General features: G+C 34.0%; 1 protein-coding gene across 1 annotated transcript in view; it reads right to left on the bottom strand.

Annotated features, from left to right (window-relative positions):
- Positions 1–550: 550 nt before the first annotated feature.
- The window catches only part of SP3 (Sp3 transcription factor), a 56,531-nt gene continuing 42,547 nt past the window's right edge, over positions 551–14,534 (bottom strand). The window contains exons 5-7 of the mRNA XM_069577147.1: positions 10,573–10,765; positions 5,153–5,349; positions 551–2,306 (exon numbers count right to left, since the gene is read on the bottom strand). Coding sequence (XP_069433248.1) covers positions 1,990–2,306; positions 5,153–5,349; positions 10,573–10,765 — 707 coding nt within the window. The 3' untranslated portion in view covers positions 551–1,989. The remainder of the gene's footprint in view (positions 2,307–5,152; positions 5,350–10,572; positions 10,766–14,534) is intronic.

Raw genomic sequence — 14,534 nt, 5'->3', positions numbered from 1 at the left:
TTCACCCTACTCTATGCATGTAGAAAGTAACGGGATATTTTATTTTAAAATATCTAAGATATTCACACTGATATCCTATTTTTCCTTCCCTCTTACCCTGCCTTTATGATTAAATATATGTAAATTAAAAAACCTTTTCAAATAACTCTTGTCATGGTTACCAAAGCTGTTTTATGTTATCATTTTTAAGAATCTTCAAGTAAACTCAAATTTTTGATAAATCAAAATACTCTGCATTGCTTTAACAGGGGAAACAAAAAACAAGGTTTGCAAAATGGACTGATAAAATTCCTATGAATCAATGTGGGCCAAGAGTTAAAAGATTTTTTTCAGAAGTTCTATTTAATAAGCTCATTCTTAGATGAAAAAAAAAAAAAAGTTATCTCCAGGAGCCTCTACTCTTCCCTTTATAAGTAAATATATATGTTTACAATAATTTCAGTTTCTGAAATCAAGAATCTGCAAATAAAATGCTAAGAAAAATAAACCATACCAATTTTCTCACCCCATACCACTGCAATTATTTTAAATGCACAGGAATACAACAAACTCAAAAGAAAAAAAATAGTGTTTTATTAACTACCACACTGTTATAATACACTTTAAACGTACAATAAGGTAGCCTTTAAATTTGAGGTGGTCTTAAGAATAACAAATGAACAGAATTCCAAATTTTTGAAATAGGTGAACTGCTGCAGTTATAGGTATACATTTAAGAAAATTGTATAGCTCTTACAAGACCAGCAATGAAACTTTATTTTGTACATTTTTAATAATTGAAAATATAAACAATAATTAAAAAATAAAAAGAAAATACAGCATAATAAAAAACATACATTTCTCAATTAAATGTACTGAATACATATAAATTTTAAGGGAAAAAGCAAAAAAAGGAAAATGGTTTATATTTAAGTGCAGACTGACTACCTAGACCAAAAAAAAAAAAAAAAAAAGACTTAAAAAAATATCATAAAACCTCTAGTTCTCTATGACTAATATCCATATGGTTGGAGTATCGTCACTATGGAAGTGATTTTGTTATGTTTGCATATGTTATACTTTACTGGTAATTTACATGATGGCTTTTAAGGCCCTGGCAGACATGTGGTTTTTGGAAACAAGATTGGATTTAAAAAAAAAAAAAAAATCACTGCTAAGACGCAATAAACCTTATTTTTTTGGTCCTCCAATATTCAAGAAAAGGGATAATTCACTATAACATTTTCTTACCACCCAAATGCCTCAACCTATACATTTTAAACCTTTTTAAACATTGGTTATATTGCCCAACTTCGTTATTGAAAGGATATTAACAAGACATTATTTTGGCAAATTAAATCTTAAACATGGCTTTTCAACAGGATTTAAAAGGTGACTATCCCTAGAGTTCCATGTTAAAATGTATTTTTCAAAATCTTACAAGAGTAATGCTTAAAATATTGTACATAGTTAACCTAATTAAAATAATTAGCTTCAAAATGACAAATTGATAAGCTAAGTAAAGCCTACACTATGTAACATTTGCTTGGAAACTTGATTTGTCAGTTATGCATAATAAAAATTCCAGTCATCAAGAAAATTACAAAAATTTTTTTTTATCATAACATGATTTCTTTCACCCACCAACTTTTTTATCTTACAATAGATAAATACCAACATGTTCTCATTTTTACACTAAACCACACAGGATTGGTGCATTTGGTTAGACTACCATTCGCATTGTTAAATTCAATTTTCTCTTTATATAACTTGGTAAAATTTCATTTCTTCTAGATTCCAAAAGTACCTACAAAACCCATGCAATTTTACCATTTTTAATATACTATGGAATATCATACAAAGTAAGGCATTTCAGTGTCATGTATAACCAAGTTACTGTCAATCCAAAAATTTTTGCACATCAATAAAAAGATATCTAAGAACTTAGGAACAATATTCTTCTCACTACTGTATAAAAATAACCACAATGAATAAGTATTTGTGTAATATTTACTCCATTGTCTCATTTCCGGAAACTGTGACAAGCTGTAAAGGTATTTCAGTGTTGGTAAGGATGTCTTGATTGCTGGTGGTGGAAGTATTGACAGTTCCTATCCCTGAAACAGAACCTTGTTGAATATTTGCAAGGATAAGTGTTGTTCCTCCTGCAGTAATCAAAGTATCATCTCGTGCAGCTTCCACGGATGCCAGCACTGTACTGCTAGAGTGGATACCTTTTTTATTCTGATGTGTTTTAATATGTTTGGCAAGGTGATCACTTCTCATAAAGCGTTTTGAACATTCTGGACAAACAAATTTCTTCTCACCTGTTAAAGAAATTGAGTTACTTAGTTTTTTAAATTCAACATTAGTGGACTCATTCTCTGAGAAAGAAAATAAGCCAAGACTGACAGTTTTAGGGACAGGGAGCAGAATTCAATTAGAATTGTATTCGATTCATGAGCTGTCCCTGCAATATTTTTTCTTCAAAATAAATTTATCATCTTTATTTTTGGATGAAAAGCAATCTTCAAACTTATTAAACTATACACTGATATCAGATAAGAATCTTAATACCTCAACTATGCTAAGTTTGTTTTCAAACATCTGTTATAAGATACCAGCTTAAAAATGACAACCTGTAACATACTTCTCTAAAGAAAACTATAGTTTTAAGCTATACTTCAGATATTATTAACATGTCAGATCCTGATATTTAACCTTTCAACTCATAAGTGCAAATTCAAGAAACTACACAAAGTACTTCAAGATTAAAGCCAAGACACAAGCTTGAAATCTAATAAAGACTGGGTAGTCCCAAGAACTGGAGATGGTTATCTGATCTGATTTCAGTTGGAATAATCAAAAGCAAGCCTAATACATCATGATGTTAAAGTTAGTAAGACTCTGATGCCTAAATTTATTTTTCAACATGAATAAAAAATATTTTTAAGGTATTTTAAAACTACATTTTTTAAACACAAAAGACAGACAAAACTTCTATTATGCTGAAGACCCACTATGTGGGAGGATTATTAGAAGGCAAGGCAAGGAATACACAGAATTTACACAATAAACAAATCCAATACTTTCTTATTTTCTTCAAAATGTCTTACCTATCTCATTTCAGCAACTTTCCTCTCAGCAGGTCCTCATCAGACCTCATGCCTGAACTATTACAGTGACATGCTAGGCTTTCCCTCTCCAATCCAACAAATAAATGCCAGAAAAATCTTCCTTAAATACCAAATTTTATTAGAGTACAGAAATTTACCATTGTACTAAGTGGCACGGGGATGTAAAAGTAATCTGTAGGTAACTAAATACTTTAAGGTCTCCACTACTTAACTTCCAGGGGCTCTCTAATGTGGCTCAATCCTACATAAAAGAAAGGTATTAAGAGAACCTCATCTTCACTCATGACAAATAGAGCTCTCACTTCTTCTATTTGGATACTATTCTATTCTTCCGGGAAGGTTATTTCCCAAAGTCTCCCTTGAAACATTAGTTCTGGGAGACGCTCAATGACAACATGGCACAATGAGAGGCTGCCACTCCCTCCCCTACCTGAAGATGCAGTGCTCACTAACAGGCGACTGAAGGTGCTCCTTGAAGGTACTTGCACAGTAAATCTCTTTAACACAGCGTTTCCTACACTTTGATCATAGACCTTTCTTCCCTTCTACACTGTATCTTTTCATATCCTGCTAATCAAATTCCAGTGAAGAAAATTCTAGTATAGCCCATCTTAAGGTCTTAATACTCACTTCCCTGGTGGCTCAGACGGTAAAGCGTCTGTCTGTCTACAATGTGAGAGACCTGGGTTCAACCCCTGGGTTGGGAAGATTCCCTGGAGAAGAAGTGGCAACCCACTCCAGTACTCTTGCCTTGAAAATCCCATGGACAGAGGAGCTTGGTGAAGGCTACTATCCATGGGGTCACAAAGAGTCAGGCATGACTGAGTGACTTCACTTTCACTTTAAGGTCTTAATGCCCAACAATGCCTTACTAGCCCAGTGATAATGATCTCTGCCTCTGGGCATACTTTATCTACTTTCTTATATTGTCAGTTACAGTTTCAAAAAGGTGAAGTTCACCTGTCTACCTACCAGATGAGACAGAAATTAAAACAAGTAGAGCATATAATATACTGCTACATATTTCATGGGTTACTTTATATAGTTAGATCTCAGAGAATTCAAAGTCTCACCATAATTCTTCCTTCTAAGCTCTCTAGGCTTTGTAAATACATTATATATTTATCAATTCTTCAAATGCTGAGCACAGACTGATGATCATCTTGATCACTATATTGAGAAAACTATCTGTGTATGTTATATTAAGTTAGAATTCAATTTGGGTCATTCCTAGGTCCATTCCATGTAACGACCATACAAACACTGCTGCTGCTGCCAAGTCACTTCAGTCGTGTCCGACTCTGTGCGACCCCAGAGACGGCAGCCCACTAGGGTCTCCCATCCCTGGGATTCTCCAGGCAAGAACACTGGAGTGGGTTGCCACTTCCTTCTCCAATGCATGAAAGTGAAAAGTGAAAGTGAAGTCGCTCAGTCGTGTCCGACCCTCAGCGACCCCATGGACTGCAGCCTTCCAGGCTCCTCCGTCCATGGGGTTTTCCAGGCAGGAGTACTGGAGTGGGGTGTCACTGCATTCTCCAATACAAACACTATGTAAACACAATTAAATGAAAATCCTGACATCAAAGATGCTGTGGTTATTACCCCTCAAAGAAAATAGTTTTCTGCTTATTTCACATATATTAAAACATGAGATTATCAGAGGAAAAGGAATTATTATTACAGTGTTAAGGAGGAAGGAAATAATGATCAAGAGTAAAAGCATACAACTAATTTAGAACACTGACATAATTAACAATGATAAGATAAATGTGACTTAAGACACTGAATAAAATGAAAACAAAACAAAAAACTGAAAAAGAAAACACTAACCACAGTCTGCATAAAACATTATAAGATAAGCCATATGGCTTGTTTAGAATTAAAGTGTTTTTAAATTGATGTTGCTGAAGATAGAAATGTGATGTAAACAATCATTTTTAAAAGATTCAGTTCAGTAACCTATGCTTTAAAAAAAATTCAAGGTAGTATGCAGCCCTATAATTAATTTTTGTCTGTTAAAAGTAAAGATTAGTAACCTGTATGTGTTCTTCTGTGCCTCTGTAACTCATCACTTCGAGTAAATCTTTTACCACAGAACATCCAGTTACAAATAAATGGGCGCTCCCCAGAATGCCAACGAAGATGAGCTCTCAGATGTGAGGTCTTCCCATAGACTTTACCACATCCTGGTATATGACAAATGTGTTGCTTCTTTTTCCCAAGATTGGTACCTCTAAAAAACACACACAGAATAATATATACTTATATGAAAATATTCAAACGGACAATACCACTCATCATATTCAACATGCTGAATTTCAAACAGAAGACACTATCACCATGTGGTCAATCAGAAACCAAAACCATTTAAAATCAATTTAAATAAGAATTTGGAAGTTTTACATGTTCTTTTACTCCACAACTAATGTGAATGCTGTCCAAATGTAAATATTTCAAGAAATACGTAATTTAAAAGGACATTTCATACATAGAGTGTATAATAAAGCTATTTATTATCTTGTCAGAATCATTCACAAATGCTATGCATAGACCCAATTCAATTAAATTAGCTGAACAGGAAAACTAAATGGTCTATTCAAAGTCACAATGTCAGCTAATTTAAAAAGTAAATAAATCAACAACAGATGCAGTAACTCATCACAGGTACAATTAATTAGGTGCCTTACTCAGGCTTTCAGTTAATATGATATATACATTATGTATTCACATATTTGCATGGCCATGTCCTGAATATACACTGACTCACAGAAAACCAGAGGAAAAAATCTAGACAAAGCTGTCATCCTAGATCCCTAGAACTATATGAAATAAAAGTTATCTTACAGGTAAAATTCCCCTACTAATAACCATGCGGATACCCCAAAGTATAAATCAGAGACATAAATAAAACGCAGTTTCTCCACACTGCAAAGTTTTACATCTGTTACATTTCAGTACTTGATGGCAAGAACAAGGCTTAGAAGGTATGTGCTTAGATGGGTGAACACAGGTATCTTAGCCTAAGCAAGAAGGAAACTTTTTTGATTCTAGAAATGATATTCAAAGTGTATTAAACACTACAGAAAATGTTATTACTCAACCTTGACAACAACAAAAAAGGATAGTTACTGAATAAAGACAAATAAATGAGTTTATATTTTAAAAAATGACATTTTAGACTCATCAATAGTCGAAATTTTATTTAATAAACTTCGCAGTTTCTCTGAGATTAAAAAAGATACATTTAAGACCCCCACCCAACTTCCCCTCCTCCCACAATCTCAGTCTAGATATATAGCCTGTAAACCGTCCATAAGCCTGAAAATCCTCCTGTATATAATATACCTATTGTTTCTCAAATTTTACTGGAAAAATGCATATTTCCCCACATTTATATTTTGATGTACTCACACTCAGTAGCATGTGAAATTGCCATAGGACAAACAGTGCTAAACGGTGCAGTGCTGGCTGTTAGGTGCCATAGGTGTTCTGAACAGGGAGACATCAATGGGCTCCAGTAGTTAGAGAAGGCTTCGTGGAGAAGGTGGGTAGGATTTAGATAGAAAGGAGGGAAGGCATTCCAGGCAGAGGAATAGCATAAGTAAAGACAAGGAGGAGTCATGCTGTTGTCTCAAGGGCAAGGATGTCATAATCTAACACAATTCTAGTTTCAGCTCCAGTCCACCCCCAATTTCTACAACTCTCTTCGAAGAGCTGAGCTGAGTGAGATAGGTTTTGCTGGCTCACCTGCAATGCCAAAGTCTTAACCAAAGCCAACAGTATTTCCATTTAGTTTAGCTCTTTTAAATTTATTTTTGAATGGCCCAAAGAAAAAGAGCAATGTCTGTGGCTACTGGTGTACAAACCGATTTTACATATTGTGTCCACCATAGCAATTTCACAGAGAACCCAATTCAGTTGATTCTACACTCATAACTTCCTGCCTCTCTTCTAAGCCTACCACTCAGGTGAATCACCGTCTTTTATAAATTCAAAAGTGCTATTATTGAACTAACTTTGCAAAATTCAGCCTGAGAGCAGGAACAAAGCACAAGACTAAAATAAATTATTGCAACAAATAAGTTTTCAAAGAACCAAAATTCCAGGGAAAGATATTTGTTCATCAATTGAATTATAAGGAAACAAGACATATTTATTGTTTGAAAATGAGACGGGCATATAAGAAAGAAAAAAATGAAGACAGGGCACACAAAAATATACAATATAAGGGAAAAGCCCAATACCCATGTTCAAGTTTCTATTCAAAGAAAAATGTTACTCAAGATATAGGAATGCTAGATATGGACTATGGCATGTGATATGAAGAAAGAGAACTTAAGTAAATTTCTTAACAACCTTTAAGTAATAAAAGATTACCGACTATAACTTTTCTTCTTGATTTATATATTTACACCCCATACCTATTACACGACCTAAAAAAATCTAACAATTTTAAGTTCATATTCTTGACTTCTTAAACTCGCTCCCAAAATTTTAATAATGCAAAGACAGAATGATACAATGAAGCAAGCTAAATTCTGAGTGGAAGGATTAAGAAAAGTAAATTGAGTCTTTTGCATGGGACAGGAGAACAAAACACAAACTGAAATGCTGACAGGGAAAATAACAGATTCAAAAGAATGGGTTGAGGTCTAATTCACACAAAACCTATATAACAATAATGTCCTTAGAATTTATTTTACTATCATCTCTTCTACCAGAGTATAAAGTTTCTGAAGGCTGGTTCTGCTTAATAAATATTGGCTAAATGCCCAAATGAATATAATTTTTAAATATTTAATTATATTTTACACCTTGCTCAAAAAGATAAAACAAAATTTAGTTCTTTAAAGATGCCACTTTACACACACTATTATATTCTTTTAAAGAATACTGCTGAAAGAAAAAGGCCAGTATTCTAAAATGCTTAAAATGCCATCTATCTCACCTTTGCAGAATGGGATTTACTATACGTTATACTTCTATTAACTGGATGTAGCAACTGCCAATGAAATGATTGTGCCTATCATGAATATATTAGCTGAATTTTGTGCAAATGAGCTCTAAGAAACAATACAGTTTTTTCTTAAGAACTTCAATTTTAATTGCTCAGAATAAATTATTCTAAAATGAACTCATAGAAGTTCTAGAAAAATGAGTATTTTTATAATCTTTGGTTTAAGAAGACTTAACAACATGATAACATGCATCTCAAGTAAAACTTTTATGCTTAAAAGTTTGCAAACTGTGAGAATTCTCCTTACTTATACAAACAATCACATTTTGCAAACCACTGAAAAAATTGAAAGGCAATGTAAAACTGGAAAAAAATATCTGCACATATGACACAGACGAAGTAACAGATTCACAGAAGACAGAAATAATTTACAAAATTTTTAAATGGTAAAATATCAACAAAAAATGTTCAATCTCACAAAGTAACAAAAATATACTACTAAGTAAAACAATAGTGAGGCATTACTTTTCATCTCTCAGACTTTCAAGGTTTTTAAAAATGACAGAATTCATTGTTGGCAAGGGTGTGGGCAGACACTCTCATACCCACCGATGGAATACAAATTGATGCAACTTTCTAGGAGACATTTCCCTTTGATCCAACAATTCCACCACTGCCAACTTATACTGATGAAATAATCCGACAAACGTGCAAAGACATATGTGTAAGAATTAACTGACAATAAACTCCCAAAAAGGTTTTAAATTCTTATACATCCACACACTAGAATTACTATAGTCATAAAAAATTGATGCAAGCTTTTTGTAGACTTGGAAGTATGATCACAAGAATTTTCAAAATAAGAAGAACAGACATGTGAAACAGAGAAGGTGATTCTACTTTAAAATATATTTAAAGTCTAGAAAGATAAATACAAATATGTTACAACAGTCATCTTGAAGTGGGCTGGAAATTAAGTATTATTTTAATACTCTTCTATATTTCTGAATTTTGGGGGCATGTTTTAGTTTAATAAATTTGAAACTTTCCATTTAAAGAAAAAGAATAAGCAAAACACAGGCAAAGCCATGATCCCCAGATTTGACTTTCATGAAAAATTTATCTTGAAAGTTCCTCTAAAAATGAGAGTAAACTTCAGAAAAGTTGTTGTCTAACTAAACTCCACACTAACTTATTTAAATTGACCGAAACATTTCAAAGAATAAATCAAACAAGTGAATAATTACCATTAGTAAATACAAATGCCTAAGGATCAGATGCAGAAGCAAATTTACTCCGGAGGCAGTATAGTGGTTTAGTACAGGTCCTAGAGTAAGAAACTGGGTCCAAATCCCAGTTGTACACGCTCTTAAAAACCATTCATCCTCTCCATGCCTCACATATAAGACTATCTAGAACACAGTAAGCTCTCAGTATTAACAATTAGTCATTATTATTAATGTGAATGAGCTGGCCAGTGTACAAATCAACTTTTCAAAGGCAGGTAGGCTTTATTAGATCAAATTCATTAACTCTATTCATAGATCCCCCCACCCCCGGTCTATTTAAATAGCTCATTTCTGACAGAGGTATATTAAGATATTTCACTATGACTAGAGGATTTGGTTAGTATGTCTTTAGAGTGCTATCAGTTTTTTCTCTATACACTTCAAAGTTGTGGGAAAAAGGTACCATGGCTAGTAAACTTCTTGATGAAAACTTCTTGTTATTAAGAAATATATCCCTATCTATCCATTTGATTAGGTGAAAAAATCAAACAGATATCAAATAATACCATGTCTGCTATGCATATTTCCTTTTTGTTAACATTTGCCTAATAAATCTCTTTCATTTCTTTATTTTCAATATTCCTGTGCCAATTTAAGATGTTCTTTATAATCAATGTAAGGCTGGAGTTTAAGGATGATCAGAGACTCAATCTCTTAATTATTAAGCTTAATCCATCCACATTTAATACAGTTACTGATAGGTTTTGAGTTTGTCATTTTTTTCTTAAATTTTTAAAAACACTGAACAGAAATATTACAGTTTCACTTTTTTAAAAATTCCACCATTAATGCTTATTATTCATTTCTGTTGAAAATGGAAAATACACTTTATCACCAATTTCTAAACTTATCTTTATATTATATAAGTTATTCTCAAGTTAAGAAGCAACTTTTTAACCAGTGTTTAGGCAAATCTCATTGCTGGGTTGCAAATTATTTGATATGGGCCTATTAAATGGCATCTTACTATACTTCTTTTTAAAGTAAACTAATTTTAGTTTTTTTTTAAAAAGGCATTCAGAACTAAAAATGTGATTTCACATGTTTTGTGCACTAACTTTTTCTGCCACACTCATACAGACAAACACACAAGATGATCATGTAGTGAATAATTTCCCTTAATTAGGTGTCAGGGCATGCAGCATTTAAAAAATTAGGATGATGATATCAGCAGCCTTAAAAAAAAAAAGGATGTTGCATGTGTGCATACCTCCCACCACCTTCTTTACAGTTGGGACAGGTGCAAGCTACCCTTCGAAGTCTTTTTCCTTCTTGATGTTGTTGGTCCCCTTCTTCATCTACCACCTGTACTCTTAAGTGTGTTAGATCATTGGTATTCAATGTAGAATCGCCACTGAGCTGCCACTCTTCAGGATCAGGTTCTTCTTCCTTGATCCTAATATCTAAAGAAAAAAACAAATACAGATGAGAAGCAGCCCACTGGCCCAAAAAGATAGCAAGAGATCTGAGCCTCTCTAAGATAAAATGAGTAAATACTATGTATACGTAAAAAAATCCTCTGTTGGTGGAGCATAATCATTGCTCCCTGTTGTGGATTATTCTTCTAAAACAACTTGTTTTATTCTAAATATCAGAGGTTAAGCCAAAAAGAAAGCAGGAGAGCTTGTTTTTTAAAATTCAGTAAGAAAGCCAATTATTTTTTGAGCAAGCTAAGTCATAAAACAATCTGAAACTTAATTATAACTGTTCAAATAGTCAATATATCTAACGGTCAACTTAGACTGGAACAAATTCTAATGCCTTAAACCTCTCTTGTACAGTCTATATCAATTATACCCATTTGTAGAAACTATGGGAATTCAAAACGTAGGTATTATGGGAATGCAATTATGCCTACCTGTAGGTACTATGAAATTATTACTCATAAACCTAACCTTTAAAGTCAATCCTTGCAAAAACATCCATAATGGGCACAACCACAGTATCACTGTGGAAGGAGGTACCTATGTATGAGAGTTTTTATTTTCAAGGAATTGTATTATAAACCAGACTGAGAAACAAAATGAGCATGCAATGGTGAAGAAGATGGATATGGCAGGAAGCCACATCATTTTCTCAGCATAGCCAAACATCTTTCTTCATATCAATAATGACATGACATCATTTTCTAAGTGAGCTAAGAGGTTTTTTCAATTCAGAAAAAAACAAATTCTTTTAAAAAACAATACATGATTTAGAATACTGAACAAAATCACCTTTGGTAAAACATACATTTCTGCCCATTTTTATTTTTATGTTAACTAAAAATCTCAATAGAAAATTACTTTAGATCCGTATTAGTCATTAATAATTGGAGCCAAAAGTAGCATGAAGAATAAAATACTCTTTATCTAATATCTCCTGAATTTATACTAATGAAAACTAGAATGTAAAACCAAGAGAAATGCCTCAAATAGTTTAAATTTATAAGAATAACTACAACTAAAAATCAAGGAGGGAAATGGGAAGAGAGAGCACTCTGGCCTGGGCAACTGGGTAGATGGTGGTGCCTTTCACTGCAATAGTAAACACTAGCAAAGGTTCAGGTGGAGGTAAAGGACAGTTATTGAGTTCAGTGTTGCTGGTCATGGAGTCTGAACTGTTGTCAGACAAACCAGTAAAAAAAAAAGTTGGACCTGCACAGATGGAGCCCATCCAAAGAATTAGGTTAGAAAATGCAAAGGCTATGAGTAGAATGAGAAGAGAATTAGCCTGTGAAGAATGCAGGTATTTAAACAGACAGAAGAGGAGGAAGCTGTGAAAGAAAGAAGTACCCAGGAAAATGTGCTATATTAAAAGAAAGGAAAGAGAGGAAGTGGTCAACATTAGGTACTGTAGAAAAATCAAGACATCAAGACAGAAACTAAGAACACAGGCAAGAAGCGAAAAAGTGTTTAGTAACAGGTACAGGTAAGTTTTCAAAACATCTGGCTCGAGAGGGAGATGGAAACCTGCGAGCACAGGCTGAGGCTGGGGAGGGAGAGGTTCGTTCAGTTTGTGGAGGCAGGAGAGGCTGGAACGTGTGTAACTGTTCACCAGGAAGCTTCGCTGCAGAGGGAGAGACTGCAAACACAGAGGTGAAGTCTCTGAGAAGTCAGGAGGCGGTGATGGCTTAACTGAGGGAGCACAGCCACGTCTTCTTCTATTAAGCACCTTCTTTCATTCAATAAATAATTAGCTACTATGTGCCATGAACTGTGTTAGACTTCAGAGGCAGAGAGAATTTGATGGTTGGAAGTTAAGGGGAAAACTGGTTTCTATTTCCCCAGGGAAAAGATGAATTAGATACGTATAAAATTCATCCAAACACACAACATAAATGAGTACTGATCACTCTATAATCAGGTGTCCACCTGCATCATTATGACAAACATTTAAATACTTGCACAAACACTTCATAGTATTAGCTTTTTTACCAGTTAATTAAAAGTCTCAGCATACAAATAGCACGTATCCCATGCTGGATAAATTTTGAGTCCATAAAATGAGGAATCTTAAATATTTTTAATGGATGATAATTGCTTTACTGTGTGGGCTTCTGCCATGCATCACCATGAATCAGCTCAAGGCATACACATGGTAGTGTGTGTTTCCATGCTGCTCTCTCGATTCGCCCCACCCCTCCTCTCCCACTGGGCCCACAGGTCTATTCTCTATGTCTGGGCCTCCACGCCCTGCAAAGAGGTTCATCAGGACCATCCTTCTAGATTTCACACATGTGAAATAGACAGGATTAATAGACAGGATTTGCTTTTCTCTCTCAGATGGTTTTAAAGCTACTCATTTTACATTATTTGTAACAAGATAGCAAGGAAAAAGGAACACAGAATGCTAAATATAGATAAAGGAGTCTAGAGAGACAGAAGAAAGCTTTAAAGAAAACACACATAACAAACAAAGCAACTGATGAGACAGGGCAAGAATGAAATACAACCTGAGTAAGAGGATAACAATATTAAAAGGGCATTCCTACTCCTATTGCTAATTCTCTCAATGGAACCTATAAAATAATTTTAACACGACTGAGCAACTAACACTAACCTTTACTTATCCTTCAAGATTAGTTCAAATGCCATCTCCTTCATACATGCTTATGTTAGAATTAATTCTATTTACTGGTTCACACATCCCTTTAGATAATGCTTCACTCAAAAGTGCTCAGAAAATACAATCTGACTAAATTAAAAAACCCTTCTTAAGGAGGAATTTCCAGTATAGCTAATAATCTACCTGGAAAGACTGTCTCTGGCTTCACTATGCTCCTTCTATCTATAAATAACACATATGGGTAAGACTTTAAATTTTTCATTTTATCCCAAATGGATACTTAATTTGCCAGCATCACTTAGTGGAAAAAAAAGAAAAGTCAGTTCATATGGACAGGACCACTTAGTACTCACTAAAAACAGTAAGTTAAACTGCCCAACAGGTGTTATACCCAATTTTTTCATTTTACTTGATCATACACACACTGGGTTATTTTAGAATATTAATCATAAATTTACCTAATTCTAAATAACCCCTTTGCCAACTTGCATTATCAATTTAAGACAGACAAACCTTCAAACTAAATCTTTAGTACTAGCAGTCAAGTTTGTATCTTCCTCAGTATCTAAGTAGAGATAATAGGAAAGTATTTTTTACCAAGCTGTTATTAGAGCCCCACATGGTATCCAGTTACTTTTAGAAATCTACTGTTTATAAAGCGCAAGAGAAGGGTAAGTAATACCCATCAAAATGGGCCACAGAAGTATGAAAAGGTATTCAATATCATTAGACACCAGAAAAATTTAAATCACAGTGAAACACACATCCACCAAGATGGCTAAAACTTTTTAAAACAGACCAGGCCAACTGTTACCAAAGCAGTACAGCAACAGAAACTCCCACACTGCAGGTGGATGTGTAAATCCATAGGACGACTTTGGAAATCTTTGGACTATATCTCTTAAAGCTGAACCTATGTGCGTATACCGTATAACCCATGTAATTTCACTCCAACAGAAATGTATATGCACATGACACTAAAACTACAGAAACTCACCCTTAACTGGAAGTGAGTCATACATGTTAGTGTCGGAATAGGGGGAAAATCATGATATATTCATTCATTCAGTGAATATGTTAGAACAATGAAAATGAACTCATATGCAACAGGAACATCACCAACAT

Source organism: Ovis canadensis, chromosome 2 (assembly GCF_042477335.2).
Source record: "Ovis canadensis isolate MfBH-ARS-UI-01 breed Bighorn chromosome 2, ARS-UI_OviCan_v2, whole genome shotgun sequence".
Lineage (NCBI taxonomy): Eukaryota > Metazoa > Chordata > Mammalia > Artiodactyla > Bovidae > Ovis > Ovis canadensis.
This window is presented reverse-complemented; position numbering and strand designations above follow the sequence as displayed.